The following is a 23,477-nucleotide window of genomic DNA, read 5'->3' as shown; positions in this document are numbered from 1 at the left end:
ACAATCTCCGAAATGTCGGAATGAAATGTCTATACGTAAGTAAGTAAGTAAGTAAGTAGTTTATTTATAAAGCGCTTTTTGCAGATAAAATCACAAAGTGCTGTACAGAGTTGTGGTAAAAGTACAAGTGTAACACAATAGAATAATAAAACAAGAGTGCATAAACATCATAAGAACAGCAACATTAAAGGATAAATAAAAATTAAAATCCAGTAACTAAAAGCTTTACTGTAAAGTGTAGTCTTCAGCAGTTTTTTAAAAGTGACCACACAGTTGAGCTCCCTGAGAGACTGGTGCAGGTTATTCCAGAATCTGGGAGCTACAGCCTGGAACGCCAGGTCTCCTCTGGTTTTAAATTTAGTTTTTGGGGTCTTTAGGAGACCCTGACCTGAAGACCGAAGGCATCGCCCTGATGAGTAGGGGCACAACAAGTCCGAGATATATTTAGGGGCCTGACCATGTAATGCTCGGAACGTGAGAACTAATATTTTATGTTCTATGCGAAACTTAACTGGAAGCCAGTGCAGAGTAGCAAGAATGGGGTGATGTGGGATGTTCTAGAAGCACCAGTTAAAAGTCTGGTAGCAGCGTTCTGAACGATCTAGAGTCTGTTTAGGGTCGACTTATTAAAACACGTAAAAACAAAATTACAGTAGTCAATACGAGATGATATAAATGTCTGTATGACCAGTTCCAGATCTGATTTTGATAAAAGATGCCTCACTTTAGAGATATTTCTCAGGTGGTAAAAACAGTTTTTAGTCAATTGACGACAATGTCCCTCCAAAGACATGGACTGATCAAAAACAACCCCAAGGTTTCTGAGGCTGGTTTTAACAGATGAGCTCAGATCACCAAGAGAGTTTTTAATTAGAGGATGTTTTTATCAGGAGCAATGATCAGAGTTTCTGTTTTGTTTGAATTTATCTGGAGATAATTTGATGACAGCCAGTTTTTGATACAGGACATACAGTCTAAGAACTCAGATAAAAAGTGAAATACGTGAGTTTTATGACTCAAATTATTCCACAAAAATTTCCCAAATTCTTAAATTCAGGGAAATTTAAGTGAAGATCATGCATGAACTGACAGTGCATGACGTTATTGTTGAATTTGCAACTAAAATCTGTGGCCGACTTAAGCTCAAACTGCCCCTGAACTACAATGAGTTTGACACGCCTGTTCGACTTGTTTCTGCCTCAGACATTTTTTCCCCAGTTTCTCCTAAAGAGGTTGAATAATTACAAACACAAGCACACGACGGGTCAAAGATCATGGTTCATGAGTATTTTATGAATACAAGCCTGAGTTTCATCATTAAACATTTGAAGAAACACGACAAAATCATCATTAAACAACATTTACAAGCTTGTGTCTGAGTCTACTCATTCAAAGCTTGGTTTCCCTTCCTTTTGTTCCAGTTCCTTCCTTCCATTTAGAACCAGTAATATTGGTCAGAGTGCATGTTTCCCCAGTCATTCCTATCTAGATGTCGTCTATGTAATAATCAGAAGCAGCTTCCCCTTCCCATCCTTTTCCTCGGTGCAGGATATTTGTTTGGTAACCCCTAACAAGGGTTAAAGCACAAGTGTGAAAACTCTGAAAGCCTAATGCACACTGAGCTCATAAGAGTTGATTAGAAAACAAAGTTGAATATTAAAGTGAGGATTGATTCATTAAGGCTGAAAACAGCAGAGCTAGCTGGCAGCCAGTGATGTGTCTCAAACGTTGCCAGACGAGCCACTGATAGGATGCAGTTAATCATCGCAAAGGGAGAGAAATAAACAAGCGTATTTGCATATAAACAGAACGCGTGCAGAAGTTTAGGCAGAAGTGAAACTATGATAAAAGTTGACTGTGCATGTTTTCCGGGTTATTAATTGTTGAATCATCTCGTTGTAATGATGGAGCTGCAGGCAATTCTGCTTTGATTCAGGTCCAAGGTGTCATATTGAATAAATCCATCAGAAAGAAAAGAACATTTTTGGCTGCCCATAACCCATTTTTTTTTTTTTTGACTCATGCACTATAGACACGAACCAACAGGCAGTGGAACCATAAGTCATTTCAAATTTAATGTGCTCTAGTTTGCACTTCCACTGTAAATGTATGTAAAGTATGTAAGGCACTGACAATATCTGAGCAATAAGTGACGGATATCAGCCCCGGCAGAATCTTAACTTGAAATTTCCTTTTGAATAATTTTTTTTTTTTTTTTTCTTTGTGTTTAAAACTGACTTCCATCATGTGATATAAACATTAGAAAACTGTGAGCCTAGCAATTGGTAGTTTACACAATGATTCATGTTTTTTCAGTCATCTTCACTTTCTCCTGCGGGCCAAATTGGATGCTCTAAAGGACTGGATATGGCCCCCGGGCCTTGGATTTTAAACTTGTGTCTCACGCCATGGAAAATTCCATTAAACTTATTTTATCTGTCCATCTATTTTCCTACTTTTTGTGACCAGGTGAAGTTTCTAAACTTCTGCAAAAATAGCTTGACTACGATGATTTTTTTCTAATTTATTTACTTCAAATATTAAACAATTCCTGAGGAGTTGTTTTTTTTTTTGTGAAGCTTATATTTAGTAATGCTGTGACTTATTGTATACATGGCAAAATAATTGGGTTGACAAATTTATTTACTGTGTTAGATATCGTTAAACAAACAAAATTAAAGGATGTTTTTGCAAATTTCTTGCTTATTGCAGAGAAACACATAAATATATTGGTTTAGGAAAATGACACTGGAGTGTCAGCCTGTGAAATAGTAGGTAACTACTAACATGAGGATGAATGCTTGAAGACAACTGACAAGATACAAAGACAATGGAGACAATAGACAATGAAATACATGGCAAATCATACTGAGATGGAGAAATAAATGACTTGACTGACTGAACTATGGTAGCTGAGACATCAGTTCAACCCTTAGCAAGTAGTAGAGTATTAAAGGGGCAGTACTGTGAAAAAAAAATCACTTTATAATGGTTTTGCTACAGTAAAGTTGAAGTTCTGTTTCCTCCCTCCCTTGTTATTCCACATTTTGTAAAAAGTCAACTCCATTTTTAGTACCCGTTATATTGCCTCATATCGTCTTTGAGATGATCTCATGTGTTTGTGATAAGTAGTGGAGAGGATGATAATAAACCAACACGCACCCTGAAAGAGTGTTTGTCTGACTCACAATCACAATAGCCGCTTAGATATTCATGTATTTTACTGCTATGTGCAGTGTTTTGGCTGAAAACTATAACACGACTGTGTGGATAGCAAAAGAAAATCGCAAGTGATCAGCTGTCGTGTGAAGTCAGAGTCTACAGACACGCCCACTCGTGAATATGCATGTCGGCCACAAAGCGGCCCGTTTTAAGAACTACTCAGAAAGTCACTTTTCAGAGGCTAAAACTCTGGAAAACAGGCAAGTTTAGAAAAATAAACCTCAAATACTATGTTGTTGTTGGGGTTCTTAGAACAAATGGTGAAAAATATCATCAAACTGGACCTTTAATACTGGTGCAGGGTTGCACTTCTTTGGTGGGAAACCACCATATGTGGTGCAAATACTTTAAATACTTTAATCTGTATGTAAAAACAAGATAAGAAATGAACTTAGTCTGAGCTTGTTCGACAAACACAAAAGGTTGAATCCAGGATGTTGTTGACAACAGAGCATATGTTGGAATTTTAAGTAGACCATGACTGAAGAGTCCACACACACACACACACACACTGGGCAGATGACATGTGTATCAAAATTTGAAAGCTGTCAGGCTGTGTTTACTGTGTTGTGTTTTGTGTCAGACACACTCTCTCTCTTCTTGTTTCTTCAATAAATACATCACTTTTCTGCTTTTTTCTACTCACATCACTGAGAATGAGTTAGTTTGGCATGGTGTAAAAATGCTAAGTATAAGAAAGAAGAGCAACAATTTTACTTAGGACAGCAATAATATATAATATGTATATAATGGTATCAAATATATCAATACTTAAACATAATAAAAAGGTTTTTTATTAATTTATATATTGCCACACTAAATTTAATAGAATTTAAATTTGTGTAGTAGATATTAAATACTAAACTATTGATTTAATGTACATGTCATGTACATTCATGTGTATGTATGCATGTGCGTATATATGTGTGTATATGTGAAAAACTGTATATGTAAAAGTTGTGCAGGATATGTATTGAATGTGTATCGTAAAAATAGTAATATAAGTAAGACAAAGTGTGAGAACCTTGTTTTGTTTTGTTGTTATGGGGTATGTATAGATGTGTGCATATATGTATGTATGTATGTATAAGCTTTGCTTCAACCCTACACCAGAGGTAGGTAATTTGTATCACAGCGGGTTTGTTTTATGTGTTTGTTTGATCAGAGGGTCACATGATCAACAATCATTGTCAGCATTTAGAATAATGAGAGTTTTTATAGTAATTTTGTGTGTTTTCCTGTCATTATGTGCATGTTTGTTGTTGTCTTGCTCGTTAGGAGGCCTTTTTTGCATTTCTGTAGTGCTTTTGTGTATTTTTTCTTTAAAATACATGTTTTTTGGAGTCATATTGTGTATTTGTACTGTCATTTTGCATTTTTTAGAGTATTTTTTTGTATGTATTTCTGTTTCATTTTGCTTGTTTGTGAGTAGTTTTTGTGTTTTTCTTGTTGTTTGTGTACTTTTGTTGTCATTTTCTGTAATTTTATATATTTTCTAAATAATTTTGTGTATTACTGTTGTCGTTTTGTTTTTGTAGTTTTGTGTTTTTTTGGAGTATTTTCCTGTGTTTTTCTCTTGTATTTTACTGTAATTTCTAAAATGTTATAATTCTTTGTATTTTTTAATGTATTCTTGCTTTTGTTTTGTGTATTTTTCTGTAATTTTGTACATTTGCTCTGTGGGCCACCAGTTGTCTATGTCTGACCTACACCCTTTCGGCTGAAAAATTAGACAATTGAGTGTTGTTTTGTTTTTCTGAAGACTGCCGAATTCAAATTCAAATTTAAATTCAACAACCAAACAAAAGAAAATGTAAAAACACTCAACAACCAAACAAAAGAAAATGTAAAAACACTCAACAAACCAAATGAATAATGCTCCATCTTTAGAATCCACCAGTAAAGAGTTTTTCTTAGTGTTTAGCAGAGGTCATGGCGATTGTATTGTATACTAGCACAGCTTACAACTGCCTCTTTGTAAAGCACTTACTGGTGTGTGAAAGAGGAGAAAAATGGAGGGAAGAGAAGAAAGAATACCAGTGACTCCTGGTGTGTGTACAGAGAGACTGTGATGTGTTAGCAGAGAAGTGTTAGGACAGAGCTGGACTTTTGACCCCTGGGATACTGTGTTTACTCAGCACTAAGATGATGGGGTGATAAAGAGGTGCTGCCCCTTCCTTTTGGAGTGAAACCGTGAACACACAGAGTTAAAAGGGAATTACTCCACCTCACAAAATGTGCCGATGAAATGCCATCAGCAGTCTTTTAAACTTCCAGTAACCACGGAGACAGATTCAGTCTCTACAAGGCTTCCACGTCAGTCCTGAGCTCAAAACAGAACATTGAACACTGCATTAAATGGAAATTAACATACAAACGAGCTAACTTATTACCATTTAATAAATACACTCTTACATATTTCTTTATTCTATGTTCAGTCTGGTCGCTTTTTATACAATAAATAACCCTACCTTTAATGTATAAGTAAAGTGTTACTTTTCCATTATTTGCACTCTCAATCAGAAACTGCCTCCTACAAACTGGAAAAACTTTTTCTCATATTATTGTGATATGTATAACTACTAATCCTGGTGATTTAATACAAAATGTAGCTAAAAATTCGGTGCTCTTTTCAGGGCAGCCATTTGTTGACAGACAGACTTTTTGGTTGCGTTCTATAGCAAAGCTCCAGTATAAATCTCTTGTTTGTAATCAGAGTTGATTTCCATGGCTTAGGAGGGATTAGCCTGCACCTGTCCCAGGGCTATTGGACACTTTCGGGTCATCTGATGAATTGTGTCATCTGGCCCATGATTCACCATCGCCTCTGGGAAAAGACCGGGGATGAAGACCCGGATTTAAGAAAAGACTCAAAGATCTGAAGGTAATCCAAGGTTAAACATTGAGACGAAGCTAAGATATGACTTCTAATCTTTATTCTCATTTCAGTGATGAATGTAAGAAATCCACCCTTACATTGGATAAATGAATGGAGTATGAATCTTTAATGAAACCACATATCACATTCAGACCCCTAGCCTCCCGGGAAGATATTAGACTGCATATGTTGATTAGTGAATCCTTTGTTTATGTGCTCTTATTTGCTTAGTAACCAACTGATTAAAGAGATTGATGCAGCTCATCTTTAAACATTGAAATGAAAGCTTGCCTAGCGTCATTCGGCTCCATAAATCCATCAAATCTCATGGATGCTTATCGTGATTCTTGAACAGACCGGTGTGTTGCATTCCTCAATTGATTAAGTATGATTTAGAAGGCTGAGTCATCCTATAGTCTGTTCTTTGGAGTTAAGCTGTCAGTGAGCTATGTTCACTGCTTTCCTTTGCTATCCATCAAGCTAACACCCACAAGCACACACACGCACAATATGCAGCTGTAGTGAAAAATATAGGCCGACGAAATCCAGGGATGAAGCGGACCAAAGGTGCTTCTTGGAATGATTGAAATGAGAATAAAGGTAGTTGTTGATGAAACACATGAAAAGTGTGCTCTTTAGTGTTTTATTAAGTATATTGTAGCAAAAAATTTGCATTAGGGTATTTAAAAACAAGGACAAAGGAACTGCACAGCCGTTTTTTGATGACAACTTAGAAATAACCTACATGGTTGTGTTTGACTTGTCGTCTAAGCACAGAGGACATAATTTAAGTCGCTCCCTTGCATTTACATTACAGGTTTTAACTGCAGCAACATTTCTCCGACCATAAGATGCCACAAAGGGTTAAACAGTTAATGCTAGGTTTATCGCTCACCAAGAAGTGCATTGTGTATTTACTTCCCTTAAACTACAAAGCAAATGGGCAATACAGGGAAAGATAAAGGAGGAAGTAAAAAAAAAGTTAGTGCATTGAGAAAGAAAAACAAAAACAACTGCAAATGGTTCCAAAACTTTAATAAGTTGGATTTCTGATATCCATGTGCAGGATCTTATGGCAAATCATGATCTTAACAAGATTAAATTAAAAAAAGAAACAAAATCAACTTTTATTTATACCCATCTGCTTTTTCCTAGACATCATTTTGGTGCAAATATAAAATCTCCATGGGGACAAAAGTGTTTCATTGAGTTTTATGTAAGAAAAACTTTTTTATTCTACCATTTTAAATACTTCTTTACAAAAGTAAAAGCATTTAGATATTATCTATTATTATTAATCTATGGAAACACAATAATAAACAACAAGAACTGGGAGCTTTTAAAGTGATGATGTAAGGTTTTAAACAGTTTTTTACATCTGTTCAAAGAAAGTGGCAACAAAAACAAGACTAGGCTTGAATTAACATTGCTGGTTCACAACATAAGAACTGATTACATCAAAAGTAAGCAAAATCAAACTGAACATTCCTGTCATGCACTACTTTTTCCGGGCCTGTTACAGCTGGCATTATTACTTAAAACTCACAGCAACTCTTTGAAAAAAGAAGTCGCCACCGAATTAAACCGCACGGCCATGTGCAAATGTACAGTGAGGGATTAAATGACAAAGGCCATCTTTACAGCATGGATTCTATAAATATAGATCTCAGAATGAGGGCAACACAACACACAATTAAAATGTACAAGGGACAATAGAATTTGTAACTGAGGACTTTCACCGGATCTGGTTTTGTTTTAACTGCTGGAACAAGGGTGTTTAACCAGATTCCGGGACACTTATCCAGGGCCGAAGCAGGCACATTCTAAGGAGGTAGGACTTAGAATGTCTGTCTACTGATAATTGGCTATGATCTAGCCACAGCCAGGTTCAATAACGACTGATGTCATTTCTTCTGTCATTATCCTGTATGAATATGGATGCAAAGTCGATCAATGATCAGATAGCAAGGTTCAGACAAAGAAAAGGTTCAGGCTTCTGGATTCATCTATCTGCAATGACAAAATATCTGCAGGTATTTCAACAGTGACTGGTAAGAGTCTTGGGAAAAGTTCAAGAAACTTAAACAACATTATTACAAAGGAAGGACCAAATAAGGACAAGGTTCAGATTGCCAATACAGCAAGCTGTACCACCTTTTGGACAAACTTCTCAACCGATACACAAGAACAAGTCGGTACCACCACCAGGGGAAACGTTTTTAAGCAGCAAAGAACCTCAGGCAGTGGTTCTAGGAGGTCACGATGAGAAAGCCTTTAGTATATTTTCAAAACAGTTTTTTTTTTCATTGTCAACTCATCTGAAGTATCAAAACTCTAGCTTACACCTTTAGGGGTAGTGCGCCAAGAAACTTGAGCTGGCTGCAAAAACAACAAAGCAAGAATCTCTCGACTATAATTTGTCTCTTGGTAAAGCTATAAGCAAACATCCAAACTGCTTAGCAATGAGAAGAGTTTGAGAAGTTCTGATGACAAACAATGACAATACAAGATTTAGCATTAAATAAACAATAATAATAATATAATCAATAGTTTCTTTAGAGAAAAGCTGTAGTTCTTGTGTGTAAATGTGAGCAAACCCTGGCAAAGAAGGGGAAACGGAACCTGATCTCGGTCTGTAGTGTACTGATATTTGCTTTTCCATTTTACAGATAACACACACATGTAGGGGGAACAATAACACATGAGCTCACGCAGCTAACATCTGATCTGTGCCACCGACAGTGTCCTCGTTGAGCCAGGCAACAGTGACTTCCTTGAGATAACCTTGCACATCTGTGCAAAGCTGTGAACACAACTACTCCATTATTTTCGGATGTTTAGCATTTTTATGCATCATGCTTCAGGAAAGTTGAACCTTTTTACTAAAAATAGTGATCTTACCCCAACAAAAGCACATTTCAATACACTATAGAATAATAAATAGTTCTTAGATGGTTTACTGTTATGGAAAATGGTAATTTTGGTCAAAGCGAATGCATTTTTGAGGTTGTGTCCATAAAACTTACCATTTGAATTGACTGTACTTTACTACACAAAACTTAAAGGGACAATTATGGATAAGCAGAATAAAGCAAAACATAAATAGTTCATTTCAATCAATGAATAGCTTTTTAATGAGAAGGTTTTAAGTGATTTTAAATTCTGCTGTTAAAAAGCCGAATACAAAAGTGGAGTAAAGAGATTTACTCATTATATCCTGATATGCATATTGGAAATCTCATCAGAAAGGATTAAGCCCTCAGACCTGAGGTCAGCTGGCTTAAATTAAACTGTCAATAGTGAAACATTTTACAAACGGCCCTGTTTTACCCCATTGATTGTTGGTGAAACCGTAGGACGGCTTGACGCCAAACTCCAAATGAAAGTATCATCAAGAGTAAGAAACTACTCTGTAAGTATTGTATTTATTTTGATCTCCATTAGCTGTCATAAGTACAGATACTCATCCTGGAGCCATAACAACTGTCAGAAAATACAACCCCCTGTAGAAAAACATTAGCTAAAGGATCCACAACCCATTATTTTGAAATATCAGTACCATAGTATGAAATTACAGTAGGTAAGAAACTTCATGTCTTAGATGTACCATGACTATGATTGAAGATATCGCGTGACAAGACCACATCATGCCACGTTCTTGTTCCACACTGACTAAAACTGGGAACAGGAACAAAACCAGTTTAGTGTCACCATGAACAAACATTCTTTAAACATATGTTGAGCATCTGTCAACATAAAGAATGCTACCAAAATCCTTTAAGACTGAACCAACTGGGCAACGGCACAAACAAAAGAACCAAGTGATTGTGACAGCATTGCAAAGAGAATGACACTTTATCTTGAGGTCTCGTTCAGTCTGGGTTTAAGGTCTTTAGCTGATGGACATGTGCAATGTCTCTTTGTGGTAAGTGCTTCTATGTAACATTATCCATGTTAAAAGAAGCTTAAGAAGTAATACTATTTTTAAGTATACTACGCCCTTATTGTTCGGATATTGTGACCAGATGAAAGCCACATTTTCAAAGCTCTGGCCAATTAAAATCTGTAACACTTTACTTAAACTTTCATACATAAGGCTGACATTACAATGTCATTATCTGTCATTAGTATGAATAAGGTGTCATGAAGGCTGTAATTAAATGTCGTTTGCTAAATTATGACACATTTTTAGCTATGTTGGCATTTTTTGGGTGAGGTGAAGGGATCTAGTGGGGTTAGGTAAAGTTAGGGTTAGGGTTAAGGTTACGGTTAGGTAGGGTTAAGGTTAGGGGTTAAGGTTAGGGGTTAGGGTAAGGCAGGGTTAAGGTTAGTAGGATTAGGGTTAGCTTATTATCAATGCAACACATTAGTTTCAACCAGATGCGTTGGAGCACGGAGACATCTAAAAGTCTCAGGAATCGGGCCCTCGAGGACTGGAGTTGAATACCCCTGGGTTAGGGTAACAACCAGAACTTAATGACAGCCTTCATGACACCTTAATCATGCTAATAACAGGTGTCATGTCATAATAATGACAGCGTAATGTCATTCATTATGTATAGAACTTGAAGTAAAATGCTTACCTTAAAATCAAATGTGGTTGTACGTATTTCATAGCATTTTATTTGTTTATTGTGCACAGATCATGCAGAAAAAACATTTAACTCTATTAAGTCAAAATGGATCGATCATAGCTGCTAAACTAGCTTTCATTCAGCAGCCCTTAACAGGTTGCTGTTGTTTTGGTAATTTTCTTCTCTAAAATGGAAGAAGTTGGACAAAATCTTCAAACTATTTTATCCAGACAACTTTAAAAATCAGAATGCGTATCACTCCTGGTAGTCAGTGGTGGTTCTCTCCTTCATCTGGCTACAAGCTGCCCTTCCTGTTCAATGTGCTACTCTGATGTTGTGCAGTCACTGTGAAAAAGTTTGGTGAGTGTGTGTGGGGCTTGCACTTAGCTACGAAGATCAAGGCTGAGAGTTTGCGAGTGTGTCTTTGTACTTAAGTATGAATGCATGAGTGTGTGTGTGTGTGTGTGTGTGTGTGTGTGTGTGTGTGAGAGGCAATGATACAGAGGGAAAGACATCAAAGTGACTCTTTCATCAGCTTGAGTGAAGACATAGAAACCCAACTCGTGAAAAGTTTTGTTTGTGTGTCTCTCTCTCTCATGACAATTCTACCTTTGTCAGCCTTTTAATGTAGAAACTTGAATGGAAGTTACTGAAAAAAAAAGTTCAACAGGCACCTGCATCAATAGCAGAGGAAAGTAGTGTTGTCCAACTTTAGAAGAAGCTTTAGATCTGCACAGCGAGATGAATAGAAAACTAAACATCCTAGAAGGCAAGCAGGGTTGGGGTCAATTATAATTTATAATTAATTACAAACATGGCATAATTATAATTTAAATTTAAAAATAGGCTGCTGTCATAATTCAATTGTAATTGAGTTCAGATCATTTACTTGATAATTGCCATGAAAATTCCATAAAATTTGCCAATTATAGATTAACAAAAAACCGGTGAACCATGTTATGTTCTATGTACAGTTCTACACATACAGTATGTAGTCAACAATTATTAAAATATGTTTCAAATCAAGTTTTTCCACATTTTATCATTTAAAGAAAATATAAATCTAGGGGTGTATTGACACAAAAAAGCTCAGACGCCCACACTAAAATTATTAAAACCTATATTTTCATTGATTAGGAAGCCTAACAAGGTAAACCAATAGAGCTTCTGTAGATTTTACTCAATTAGCAAACCTTCATACTTTATCAAAATATTGCATTTTGAGTTTATTTTTTGAAAATGCGACTTTAATCTAGACATTACATTTAACCTTTATTCTAGAACTTTCAACTTTAACCTCGACATTTCGACCTTTGTCAGCCTTTTAATGTAAAAACTTCATAAAGTTCAACAGGCACCTGCATCAATAGCAGAAGAAAGTAGTATTGTCCAACTTTGGGAGAAGGTTTACAACAGCACCACAAACTAAACATCCGTAGATGGCGAGCTCCAGTGGCTCAGCAGAAGAAGAAAAATCAACAGTCTTCAGATTTGACAAATAACAGCTCCTCTTCCCAATTTGAGTCACTATGGCAAAGCCTTGGGGGTCGAATTATTGCTGTAACCTTGCAGTTTAAACAATGTTGCCCGCAGTCATTGCTGCAATACTGAGACGGAAAGTGAACAATCATGCTGCCGGAGGACACACTTACAAAAACAAAAAACAAAAAAAGCACCAGGCGCACCTAAAAACATTTCCCAGGCAAGATGGAATGTTGTGACATGTATCAAGTGCTGATGGTGCAAGACGACGAACGTAGCAGGAAAATGTCAAAAATGACGCCCAACTGTCATCGTTCTATTTCCAGATGGATTTTCTAAAACATCTGGTAAGACGTTCGGCCAATGGTCTACAACCCATGGTCTCTGGGCCATGTGTGGCTCTTTCATCCCTCTGCTGTGGCTATGTGGACACAAATAAGTCAGGTATATGTGTATTTATTCATCAAGGGGATTCAGACTTAAACTATAACCTAAACCAACTCTCTACTACAGATATTTTGATACTGAATTTTAACTTAACTAGATTTATATTAGAGAAAGTTTAAGTACAGGAGTTATACAGTTATTTGATATTTATTGTTTGTGATGTGCATTTGAAAAAAAAAAATAGTAAATAAATAAAAAATAAAATTTGAATCCGTTTTTAGCAGTTTTTTTTTTTTCTTTTTCAATTACTAAATATCTCAGGCAACCACATTTTAATTCCAGGTGACCCCACACGGGGTCGCAACCCCAAGGTTGAAAAACCCTGTGCTAGGCATTTTATATTACAATGAAACTGTACTCTTGGTAAACATGAAACATTGAGTTTCCCAATAATAAGATGGAAAGATCTTTTAAAAAATATTATATATATATTTTAACACATTTTAACTCATTGTCTGCCAATGTCGTCTTTTTTTTCTCAGCTTTTTGACACAAACTGGCGATTTGAAACTTGCCTCTATTCAACTGCTCATTACGGAAGAACGAAACAAGCTAGAAACACATGAAAGTAGAGAGTCTAATCTTTCAGAATCTGGTTTCAGATTTCAGATTGTCATAGTACAAAATATTTTGTAGGCCTTGAAAGATCAGTGAAAATCATCTAGAACGCACGGCAATATGTGGTTGCTGCTCTGAAAATGGCTGGTAGTGAATGGGTTAAGAAAAGAAAAACAACACTTTTTGTTCATCTAATGCCTGAATATGTTCAGAGGTGACGTTTCAATACTTAACCTACACAAGCCATTTAGCAAAGACTGTTGTATGAGTTAAAATACCATGCAGTGTTTATCATTATTCATTATATTTATTTGTTTGTTTGTCATTGTTCCATTTCAGAACAAGATTTTACCAGTGGCTAGGTGTTTTATATCTTCCAAAAGTAGTCTGTAACTGTACGTTTGGTAAACATTTAACATATTAAGGTTATTTTCTATATTTTGAGGAAAAAAAAAATGAAAAGACATTTTGGGTGTATTTAAAAAATAAAAAAATAAATATTTTGCAGGGTTCCCACACTTTTTTCCACAATGATTTTCCAAAACTTTTCCAAAAATATTTGACCAAATTTCCAGTTCTGAGGCACTTAGATATTTTTTTTTTTGCGTATGAATTTCCTGGTTTTTAACGTACGCCAGCTGAAGTGATTTGACCGATGCACAGTTTTATAAATGAGGCAAATCTCGTGATTCCCGCTTAATTACTTTTACTTTGAGATAATGCTTTAACATCTTTTAAACATTAAAATAAAATAAATAAATAAAACAATAAAATAAAATAATAAAATAATAAAATAGGCTATATTTCAAAACTATTCTGAAACAGTTAAAATATTCCATGACTTTTCAAGACTGGAAAAATTGTTTTTTTTTTATTCCATAGCATTTCTAGGTATTTCATGACCGTGGGGACCCTGATTTTAACACAATTTTTGTTCTAACACCTGAACATGTTCAACGGTGATATTTCAATACTTCAACACAAGCCATTTAGTAAAGACTGTTATATGTGTGAAAAACCCTAACAAACAGCTGCAGTATTTAGTAAAAACTGTACCGTACTAGCTTGTGCTTGTCTAATAAGAAGAATGCTGCATAATAATAACTTTTTAAAAACTTGAGTGGTATTTATTACCCCTGCTGGCTGACGGCCTGGTGCGGCTGCGGGACCGGCTTCGCTGACGCTGCAGTCGAGATTTGCCCAAGAATCTGTAGTAGTAGGAACGTCTTCCAGAACCTTTCCTAGAAATCCCAGCCATGGTGGTGGTGGTGGTGGTGGTTCCCACTGACTTACACTAAAAAGCAAATCCTTTCTCAAGTGCTATCAGTGAAGATAAACAGCCAGCAACGTTTGTAGTCTCTTTATCGCATATTAAAGTACTTGTGAGTCTGTCTGCTGACATCCATTTCCACTTAAGTCACAGAAACCTTGAGTGACTTTAGATAAAATGGATTAAAGCATCAAACATCGACTTCTGCTCAATTCTCCTGATTCCCTTAAGCTCTGATTGCTGCTGAAGCTCTAAAACACTCCCACACAAAAGTTTCCCGCAGTGAAATCCCACAAGCATGACGTCCACAATACAGTGTGAGTTTGTATCCTGAATGACAGGAAAGCTCTTCCTGTTCCCAATGAAGCAATTGTAGGAAGAAGAAAAAAAAAAAAAAAAACTCATAAAAGCTAGATTTCTAAGTTTCCCCAGGTGTGGTTTGGTTAGAAAAGTTTCTGAAAACTTACAAGTGCACGTGCACAAGCACTAGTTATCTCCTCCTCTTCTGTGTTTTAAGAGAGAGAGAGAGAGAGAGAGAGAGGGAGAGAGAGAGAGAGAGAGGGAGAGAGAGAGAGAGAGAGAGAGAGAGAGCGAGAGAGAGAGAGAGTGAGAGAGAGAGAGAGAGCACGTGCTTTGTGTTTGAGAACAACAGGAGAAAAGTAAAACTCCTCAGTGGAATGGAGTTAAAACTCTCAACACTTCCCCATTAGCTATGAAATATGTCCAAGACTCCCAGTTAAGAAAAAAAAAAAAACAGCGCAGGCGCAGGGGCGGAGCAGAGATTTTAAAAGTATAGGGCAACCATCGACTCCCAATTTAGTTTATTAAATTATTGACTAAAACCATGACAAAGCTGTAATTAAGTCAGTCATATTCAACATGTCTCTTTACGTCTTAATTTTAGTTATTATTACCCCAGAAAACCTTAAAAGCAGGAAATGTTTTTAACCCCTTTTTACATTTTCCTTTGTCCATTTTCGCAATTTCCTTTTGTCCCATTTTTGAACTTTTCAAAAAAAAAAAAAGACACTTTTTTGTTTTTTCAGACTTTAACTTCCTTTTGCCAATAAATATCCCTTTTTGTGATTTTTTGTTCATTTTTGCAAGTTCTTTTTGACATTTTGATCCATTTTTTGTCCTTTCTTTAACCATTTTTTTTTTTGCCACTTTTCATCCAAATAAGTTAACTTTTGCCCAATGAATACCACTTGTTTCCTCTTTCCCTACATTTTGCCTGTTTTTCACTCATTGTTGGCCACATTTTGCATATTTAAACTACCTTTTACCTTTACATACCACCTCATGACTGCTTTGGGCCCATTTTAGTCACTTTTCACTCTTTCCTTGCCATGTTTTTGCCACTTTTGAACCATTTTCTGTCACCTGTTATTTTTGGTCACTTTGTTTACCTTCTCGGAACAGCGGCTTCGTCAAATGTCTGGCTGTGATTGACTTGATCGCCATTTAACTGGACCAATACGTACAACATTTCCCTCTGTAAAAAGTAAGGGGGATGAATTTTAGTTTTTCTGAAAGTGTGTCGCATCCCCCACGGGTGAGACGTGCCTGTGCAGGGGTGTTCAAGTCATTTTAGTTCAGGGGCCAAATATGGATAAGTTTGATCTGAAGTGGGCCACAAAGGTGGGAAATCGAACAATTTAATCATTTAAAAAGCTACTTAGCATTTCCATGTATAAAGTATATAAAGTATGTAGTACATAATGCACTGACAACATTAAAGCAATAGATGACAGGTAGTGACTATATCTATTTAATTTGGGGAAATTTTGTCAAATATTTTGTGGATTGAGCAGGATTTTGGAAAAAAAATCCTGCTTTATTTCACAATTTAAAAGAGTAAAAATGATTTCCATGGTGTTATATATGCATGAGAAAACTGCCAAGCCCAGCAAATATTGTAGAGTTTCATTGGATTTGTGACAAATTCAATAAAACTTCACTTGAATAATTGTAAAGTTCTACTTCCAAATAAATCAGTTTAAATGTTGTGTTTTTTTTTTTTTGTTTTTTTTGTTTTTAAGTGTATTGTTTTGCATGGATGCCAATATTTATGTTTGGATATGCTTAATTTCAATAAATAATTCCCATGAAAATTTTAAATTTGTTGAATATTGACAAAATTTCTGAGCTTACGTTCCCGTGGAAATGTGCCAGATATTTTACGCCCCAATGCAACCCTACTGAGATATCTACAATTAAATTATATGGTCATTTAAAAATAAAAAATAAAATAAAAAAATATTAATTAAATAAATACATTTTAAAAATTCAATAAATGAAAAAAAAAAAAACAACTCAGACATTTTCTGTTTGCCCGCAGGCCGATTTGGATGTTTTAAAGGGATGGATTTGGCCCCCGGTCCTTGAGTTTGACACACGTGATCTAGTGGGACTGTCGGTTCAACCGCCCCTGACTCCTGATCCAGTCACTCTTACATTCCAGGTTTTACAAAGCAGTTCCTTTCATTATCCTCCCAGGGAAAAAACCAGTCCTGACTGGGAGTGACAGCCAATCAGAAGCAGATGTCAAAGGGCTGTAAAGAGTGGTGAACAGCCAATGACTGGTGCTCAGAGTGAAAAAAGAAAAGGGTCAGACAAACAGAGCATAGTTCACCAGAGTAGACAATAGCACACTCTCTAGCTCTGCCTTGACTATTGCCGTCTGTTCTGATGCCTGTTGCTAGTGAGCGCAGTGGGAACCATAACACCAGTATTTATCATTACCATTACCTCAGCCCCATAAACTCCCAGTGACCCAACACAGTGGTTTGTATTCCTGCTTCTGTCACCCAAACATAGAGCTCCACTGTTCTGTGGATCCCGTGGAGAGTATTTAGCGCGACCATTAGCAGGTACACATCAGTTACCACATCCAGCTATGAGTTTTCACTGTCGGAGTTAGATGGATGTATAGGAATCCCTATAGCAGCACGTTAACGTGTAAGCAGGGGTGGAATGGGACAAAAAATCCACTATATTATTAGAGGACACCATGAAGAAGCCGTTATTAAGTCAGTGATGCTCAACATGTGGCTCTTTATGTCTTCATTTTAATTAGGGAAACATTTTAACCCATTTTTACATCAATTATTTGGCCATTTTGCAATTTCCTTTGTCCCATTTTCAAAACTTATCTACCTTTTGTCAATAAATATCTTTTTTTTTTTAAATTTTTTATTTTATTTTTGACACTTATCCAATTTTTGTCCTTTCTTTAATTTTTTGGCCACATTTCATCCAAATAAATTAACTTTTGCCCAATAAACACCACTGTTTCCTTTTTTCCTACATTTTGCCTGTTTTTGTTTCACATTGTTACCCTTTTTCACTATTATTTGCCCCATTTTAGACACTTAAGCTACCCTTTGCTATTAAATACCACCTGGTTCCTCTTTATTCGCCCATTTTTTGGCCACTCTTAACTGCTTTTGGACCACTTTGTCATGTTTTTAGCACATTTGGATCATTTTTGTCAATTTTTGCTAGTTCTTTTTGGCACTTCTATCCAATTTGTGTCCTTTCTTTAGTTTTTTTGGCCACTTTTCATCCAAATAAGCTATAAATACCAAATGTTTCCTTTTCCTCGATTATTTGCCACATTTTTCCCATTAAAGCTACAGTACCCATTGCTATTACATACCACCTGGTTCCTCTTTATTTGCCCATTTTTCGACCACTCGTGTCTGCTTTTGGCCTATTTTAGTCACTTCACACTATTTTTTTTTTGCCACATTTGAATCATTTTTAGCCACTTGCTACCATGTCTGCATCCACTCGCTCATATGAAAAAAAAAATTAAAAAATAATGTAGTGGACTTACTTCGGGTCGACGGCCCACCGGGATGATGCCCCGGTATGCCAGATATAAATGGGCAAAAAAGCTGAACTCGAGCTAAAGTACACTGACTGTGTTGGCAGTTTATTGGCCACAGTGGGAACAGTTATAGTGAGTTCTTGTTTGGCCAGGGCAGGAGTTTAAAGACGAGGCAGAGAAGGAGAAACAGGTTTTTGTTTGTCTAGTTGGCTTTAGGACAAAGATACCTATCGAGCAAAGTGAAAAGGCCATTGGACTCAAGGAAAAGGTGAATTCAGCAAGTTTTCTTTCTTTTTAACAAAGAAAAACTCATATTTAGTTGCAATAATACTGACATTTCCAAGGTTCCAGAAGACAAGAACAAAATGTATTGACCAGTAGGAACGTCACGGTATTGAAAATATCACAATACCGTGGTATTACAAGTGCTTCGATATCGTGACAGTATAAAATAATGAGCCGTTCCACTTAAAATACTTTTTGGGTTGGTTGTAGCGGACCTTTTCAGAGTAAACTACAAGTACCATGATGCTTTGGGGCATCGTCATAGGTTACAGGCGGTTGAGCTAATGGTGTGCGACAGTGCGAGGTCAGAGGGGAAACTATTTTTATTTTTGTTATTATATAATTTATAGTTACGTGGCAGTTTCTATACCCGTGTTGCCTTTAACTGAGTGATTAGAATTATTGATCTTTAGCTAAATAGTCTCTGTTAGTTGGCAGTATTCAGTTTAGAATGTCATAAATCTAAAAGTATGACAATAAATACTGAACAGACAATTTCTCAAAGGTCATAATTCTTGTTATTGTTAGCATTGCTGCAAACTGTGTGCCTTCTTGTGAAATCATGAACTTTTGTACAATATTGCAATAAATATCGTACTGTGAATATACTGAATCGTAATATTTAGACATCGTTACATCCCTATTGACCAGTAACACAAACCCTTCACTCAAGCAGAGGTGCTTCATACTTAAACTTTGGACTTTTTCATTAAATCCAATCATTAGGACTACTAGTACAGTGTCCACCAAACTATGTATTCATATAGTGGGAGGAGCTTAAGTAGAGTTGTCAATTATGGCTACATGAGTATGTGTTTGAAGGTTGGATGTACAAAGAGGTGTACATACTCTGTACTCTGTAGTGTGATAAAGGGGTTTATTTGTGAGTGCAAATTAAAATAGCGTGTGCGATTACCCAGGTTTAATTCTATGTGTGACATGCGCATGATTAATTTATAAATGAAATTTGCACCAACGTTCATTGGTCCATAGATCCTCCTTCGGCAAGGAAAACGTCAAAAACCCAGTGGGAAAATTAATTACATACAAATATGTCATGTACATCCAAGGTGCGCCCTAGGTTATAAACGTGTGGTGAAAATATCAGAGTTTATAATGCTGTGTTAGTGGAGAAATGTGCATGTTTTCGGTTCAAGCCTCACCTGGGCCATCACTGTGGAATGTTGAGCAAGTCCCTTAACCCCGAACTGCTCCCCAGGCACCGCAAAATGGCTGCCGACTGCTCCCCAGGGATGGGTTAAATTGCAGAGGACAAATTTCAACATATATACATGACGAATAAAGGCTTAAAGCCCAGTTTAATTTAATTTAATTTAATAACTTTCAGGAACTATTTGAGTTTATTTTGAACTTCCGTTGTCGCAACTCTCTCTCTAAACGGCTCAAGACGTCTCTCCCCCCTCTCATGTCCCGTCAATGTCGTTATTAACGACAAAGTACCTAAAATCCCAGTTATGTCACTCGGAATCAAAGGATTCAAATTGCCAAACCCGCCAATAACTTCCGGGAACTGTTGTGTGCTCTCCTAACCCGTGTTCAAAATAAAATGAGATGAATCATTGTGATTAATCATCACTTACAGTAAATAACTTTTAGCAGTCCAAAAAACGTTTTTAATATTGACCTTTTTTACACACAGTGTAACACAGTGACGTCTTAAACGGGAACCGGAAGTACCGTGACGTGATCAAAATTGGGAAACGTAATCTCAAAATGAAATGAAAATAAATGTTTTGCAACACCGAATAAATCCAAAATAATAGATGCACACACTTGGATTATGTGCAAGCTGTTAAAAAAATTTCAGCTCAATGAGACACCGTGTCGGGGAGATATGCACGCACGCATGCGCACGCGCACACGCACACACATGTTCCTTGCTTTTTTAGAGAGATGAATTTCTTACCAATACAAAAACTACCAGGTAATCAATACATGCATAATAAATACATCCACTCTCCAGTTTAATAAAAATGGGTGAATTTCCCTTTCAAAGTAAAAGAAACCTATAATACCAATTATGTCAAGTGAAGGTGAATTAATATTATTGTGGTTTTCATTGCAGATGTTTAAGCACAGATAATAAACACAAGCACATTCAATTGCACAGCCATTCAATACAGTATTTCATTCAATTCACTACATAAATATGACAAGCTATTAGAGAAAATCTGTTTTTTACATGATAATCTACATTATTTCAAACAAACAAAAAGCTTCAGACTGGTGGTCCTATCTTTCTAAAAGGCAAATCTACTACTGTTCATTATTACAGTTGTGTTTTCAGCTGCTTCAGTCGTCTTTGGTAAACAATACTTTGCCCTCTAAACAACTGCTAGACATTTTAATAATGTAAGACACAGAAATAATTTGCCGTAAGCAACAACAGCAACAAAGCGAAACGCAAAGTGTCTTTTCAACGTTGCAGTAAATAGAGATAAAGAGAAGTGAACGATCTGGTTCGACCATATTTGTATTTTTTTCCCCTTGTTTGCTTGCATACAACAGATAAAAGACAATTGTATGACTTGCGTCACAATCACTGTGTTGGTTGGAGGCAAAAAGAAGAGCAGCTGTAAGCAAATGCAATAATTTACGAAGACAAACAAAGCCTAAAGGTTTGACTGGATTTACACCAGATAAAAAAACAACAACGAGTAGAATATTTTTACCCTTCTTCTGTAACTACACCAAACTTGCCATATTTTAACCTATTTTCATCACTTTCTGCTCCTTTTAATGCATTTTTTCTACATTACTCCCATTTCTGACACTCCTACATCACATTTCAATGACTTTTCTGCACATTGTTTCCACTTTCAAGACATGTTCAGCACTTATAAACCCTTTCCACCACTTTTTCACCTAAAGTCACACAAGTTGACCCATTACTGGCCACGTTTACATGGGAGCTTTAATTCCTCTTTAAAGAAGAATACAAGTTAATTCCTCTTTAACCTGACCTTGTAAACACTTAATTCCTAATACTAATTTAATTCTGAATTAAACTTAGTTCCGAACTAGGTGGCTGGTTTATTCAGTTTTTAAATCCGAATTAAATAATTTATCTTTCTGGTAAACAGTTAACAACACTTAACGCTGCTTTAAGTTAATTCCAGTTGTTGTGCGCATGCGCGACTTGCGGCGATGGCGCGTTGGGTGACGACAGAATCCAACATGGCGGCCCGGAATAGAGCTGAAGCTATTTAATAAGAGCCTTAAAAGACATGGATATAATGAAAGACGGGGATGAACGGAGGCATAAACATGCAGACATTCACACGGACACATGGACGTATTACACACAGAGATCAGTAAATAGAGCTGGCGTCACCGAACGGATGATACTAAGACCCGGAGACGGAGTAATTGCGTCCCCATACTACTGCATAGGCTGTAATATCACCAAGTTAATCATTGTAACGGTTGTTAGAGCTACTATCTTTACCAGGGAGAAACTATTTATTTCTGGTTATTGTTTTCCGGAGTTTTACTGGGCTTTATTTACCGATGATTAGTTCATATCTCCTTTATTGTTGAGCTGCTGCTTCAAAACTACAATCAAAATAAAAGTGAAAACAGTCATCACGTGTGGTCTTCTGTGTTATAGCCGACAATAAAATGTTTGTTGTGTGTTTTTTCCGATAGACGTGATACGTCACGTTTGCCCACTATCCAATCAGAGCCTTCCCAACCCCCAGACCTAAAACGGAATTACCTAAAGATGAAAAAAAAACGGTTTTCCATGTAAACCTCAGTTTGGGAATTACTATTTCCATGTAAACATGAAGCAAAACACTTTAATTCCGAATGACTGAATTCCGACTAACTAATTCTGAATTAAAAAAAACATCATGTAACCATTGCCATGGTCACTTTTAACATCTTTTCACCATATTTCATGCTTATTTTTTTTGCCAATTTAACCACATTCACTATTTGTCATGAAATTCCATTACCCCAACTTCCCACATTACCCATTTCTGTCACTTTTAAACCAATATTGACACGTCTGTTTTTTAGCCACTCTATTATGCAACTTTTAACCAATTTCTGTGGCTTTTAAAATCCCATTTCACCACTTTTTCCACCATTTTTGGTCACTTTAATCCATTTTATTTCTAATAAAACAAGGACTCCAATTATTTTCACTCAGAAAATAAATTAAAAAAAATAAATAAATAATATTTATTTATTTTTTATAAAAAACTAAAATGTTGAAAGACAGATGATTTGAATTTCTTCTATAACTATATATATATAATTTCTTTGCTAAAGGTGATGTGACTGAACCAGTCAAACAGGAAATAAGAATCACTTCAACACTGACCTCTACTGGAGCTTCTGGTAAAGTACAAGTTGACTGTGATTCTCAGTCAATTTCACACTCAACAACTTTCCTCCAAAAAAAAGGCTTGATAGTTATTTAACAATCTGTTAAAAACAAACTTAATCCACAATGATAATGGTCATCGTGAAAAAAAAAAAAAAAAAAACCTAGTCTCTTTCTCTGCTTGAACCATTCTAACCAGTATGTCTGCTGCTATGGTGACAGTCTAGTCCCATCTCATGTGGCCTTTTCTTCTTTCTTTTATTTGTGCCTCCCACTCCCTCTTGGCCTCGGAGTAAAGGCCAAACTGCAGAATGTCCTGCCCCACCGAGCAGCGCTCAGAGAGGGTGAGAGAACAGAGAAGTGTGTGTGAAAGTGTTGGTCAGAGACAAACACGATGGATGTGATTAAAAGAATAAAAAGCACGAAGAGATGAGAGAGATCAGACAGTATTAGTGGTTCCATGTAGAAAACCAATGAATTTAAATAGTTACAAGGTTATTTTGGCATTTTATTTTATTAAGGTCACTAACAGTTCAATGGATGCTTAAAGCTGCGTGGGACAATAACTGACT

The 23,477-nt window shown here is 36.3% G+C and overlaps 1 protein-coding gene across 8 annotated transcripts in view; it reads right to left on the bottom strand.

The window, feature by feature from the left end:
• LOC114472926 (disabled homolog 2-interacting protein-like) overlaps positions 1-23,477 on the bottom strand; it is a 172,215-nt gene that overhangs the window by 132,098 nt on the left and 16,640 nt on the right. For 3 of the 8 annotated variants that reach the window (XM_028462241.1, XM_028462242.1, XM_028462243.1), the window contains exon 1: positions 14,296-14,812. The exons of 2 other annotated variants lie outside the window; for them this stretch is intronic. In XM_028462241.1, the coding sequence (XP_028318042.1) occupies positions 14,296-14,419 (124 nt within the window). In that variant the 5' untranslated portion in view covers positions 14,420-14,812. Of the gene's footprint in view, positions 1-14,295; positions 14,813-23,477 lie in introns of those variants that run through there. 3 more of the 8 variants (XM_028462240.1, XM_028462244.1, XM_028462245.1) reach the window with 1 other exon arrangement.

This window comes from Gouania willdenowi, chromosome 12 (genome assembly GCF_900634775.1).
Source record: "Gouania willdenowi chromosome 12, fGouWil2.1, whole genome shotgun sequence".
NCBI lineage: Eukaryota > Metazoa > Chordata > Actinopteri > Blenniiformes > Gobiesocidae > Gouania > Gouania willdenowi.
The sequence above is the reverse complement of the archived record's forward strand: the minus strand, read 5'-3'. Positions and strand labels throughout refer to the sequence as shown.